At 22.4% G+C, this 1974-nt stretch overlaps 1 protein-coding gene across 1 annotated transcript; it reads right to left on the bottom strand.

The window, feature by feature from the left end:
• Window positions 1-845: 845 nt before the first annotated feature.
• DICPUDRAFT_160463 (uncharacterized protein) lies at window positions 846-1955 on the bottom strand (the record flags this gene model as incomplete). Its single annotated transcript, XM_003295177.1, has 1 exon — window positions 846-1955. One exon carries the CDS (start codon window positions 1953-1955, stop codon window positions 846-848), a length of 1110 nt encoding a protein of 369 aa, XP_003295225.1.
• Window positions 1956-1974: the final 19 nt, after the last annotated feature.

Genomic DNA, 1974 nt, shown 5'->3' with positions numbered 1-1974 from the left:
CTAACACACAAACAAATTATGATTTTTATTTTGCTTGTCGAAAAAAAACCCTTTTTTTTTTTAATTTTTTTTTTTCCCGCCCAAAAGAGCAATGATTTTTATTTTTTTTAAATTTTTTTTGAATGATTAATCATTCAAAATTTTTTCTTTTTTTTTTTTTTTTTTACTTTCTTACCCTTTTCAACCCTTGATATTTCAAATATATGTTTTATCCAATAAAAAATAATTAAAAAAAAAAAACCGATTTTCTTAATAAACAATTTTTTTTCTTTTTTTTTTAAATCATAACACCACGCTCTAATTGTGGCTCATTATTTTTTTTTTTTTTTTAAAATACTGAGTGCTCTGAAGAGATGTAAAGATGAAAAAACATTAGACAAGACGCTCCCCAATAATTTTTACATTTTTTTTTATTTTTTTTTTCTTTTCTTTTTTTTTCTTTTCTTTTTTTTTCTAATTTTAATGACAAAGCAGCGTTAGTATCTAAAGTTTTCTTATAGTTTCTCTGATTTAAATTACGGTGAATGTTAATATGAAAAAAAAAAAAATTTGTGTATAATCAAATAAGGTGTCTTTATTTTTTTTTTTTTGTCCAATCAATCGCTTTTATTTTAAAGAAATTATGATAATTAAAAAATTATCGTCATAATACTAAAAAAAATTGTATAGGTGGTTGAATTAAATTTTTTATATGCTTTAAAGGTGGAGGGTGGATTTTTATTTTTAAAATTGGTGGTGAATAAAAAAAAAAAAAAAAAAATGGTAAAGAGAAATAAAGTGATAGTATTAAGTTTGTATTATGAAGTAACTCCTATAGTATTGAGTTTCTTTTATTTTTTATTTTTTTAGTTATTTATAAAATTTATTGAAAGTTTATTGTTTTCTAAAAGAGTTGGTGATGGACAACATGAGTTATTTTTGCAAAGACCGCTATGGTTATCGTTACTAGGAGTTTTGTTATCTTGATCACTATTGTTGTTGTTGTTGTTGTTGGTTTTGTTATAAGTTTTATTATGGTTTCTATAATCTGAAATATTGATTTTATATACAGTGCTATCAAATGTGCTAATTTGGTAACTATTGTTGTTGATGTTAATGGATTTGATTTTTCTTTTGTTATCATTAAAGTCAAATGAAATTAAGCTTTCATTTAAATTGATCTTATCTACATTGTTGTCTATTTCACTAATATTTAAATTATTATCTAATAATGATTTCTTATCGATTGCTTTGTTATTTAAAAATACATGGGTTTCTCTTAAACTGTGTCTCTTTGATTTAAACCAAATTTGGATTTTATCTTCAGGAACACCATAGTTAAAAGCAAAATATTCTATGTTTTCGTTTGATGGGAACGGAGAGTTGTAGAAGAAATAGTTCAGCTCTTTGGTGGTTTTTGTAAATTTCTTGATACATTTCTCTTTATATTCTAAATTATTTGCCTTTTTTAAACTCTCTCTTTTATGTTTGAACCATGTAATGATTTGATCTACAGACATATCAAGTTGGTAAGCAATAATCTCTTTTTCAATGGCATCTGGAAATGGATTCTTTTTAAAGCAAAGTTCTAATTCTTCTTTGTGCTCTCTAGTTTTTTTTGATCTAGTTTTTTTAACTTTATTTAAATGGACAAATACAAAATCTTTATTATCATCTGATTCATTGCTATTATTACTATTAATATTATTATTGTTTTTATTATTTTTATCATTTATAGTAATATTATTTTTTTTATATTCATTGTTATTATTGTTGTTATTAATATTGTTTAATTCAATATTTTGTAATAAATTTAAATTATAACTATTTGAAAAATAACTCTCATTAGTATTAAGACTATTATTTTCTATGTGATTGTAATTTTTATTTGATTGTAAATGATTATATGGATGGTAATGGTGGCGATTGTGAAAGCTATGGTGATTAAAACATATATTTATTTGGAAGAGGTCCATTATTTATTGGTTTATTATT

The sequence above is a fragment of the Dictyostelium purpureum genome, assembly GCF_000190715.1.
Source record: "Dictyostelium purpureum unplaced genomic scaffold DICPUscaffold_796, whole genome shotgun sequence".
Taxonomy (NCBI): domain Eukaryota; phylum Evosea; class Eumycetozoa; order Dictyosteliales; family Dictyosteliaceae; genus Dictyostelium; species Dictyostelium purpureum.
This window is presented reverse-complemented; position numbering and strand designations above follow the sequence as displayed.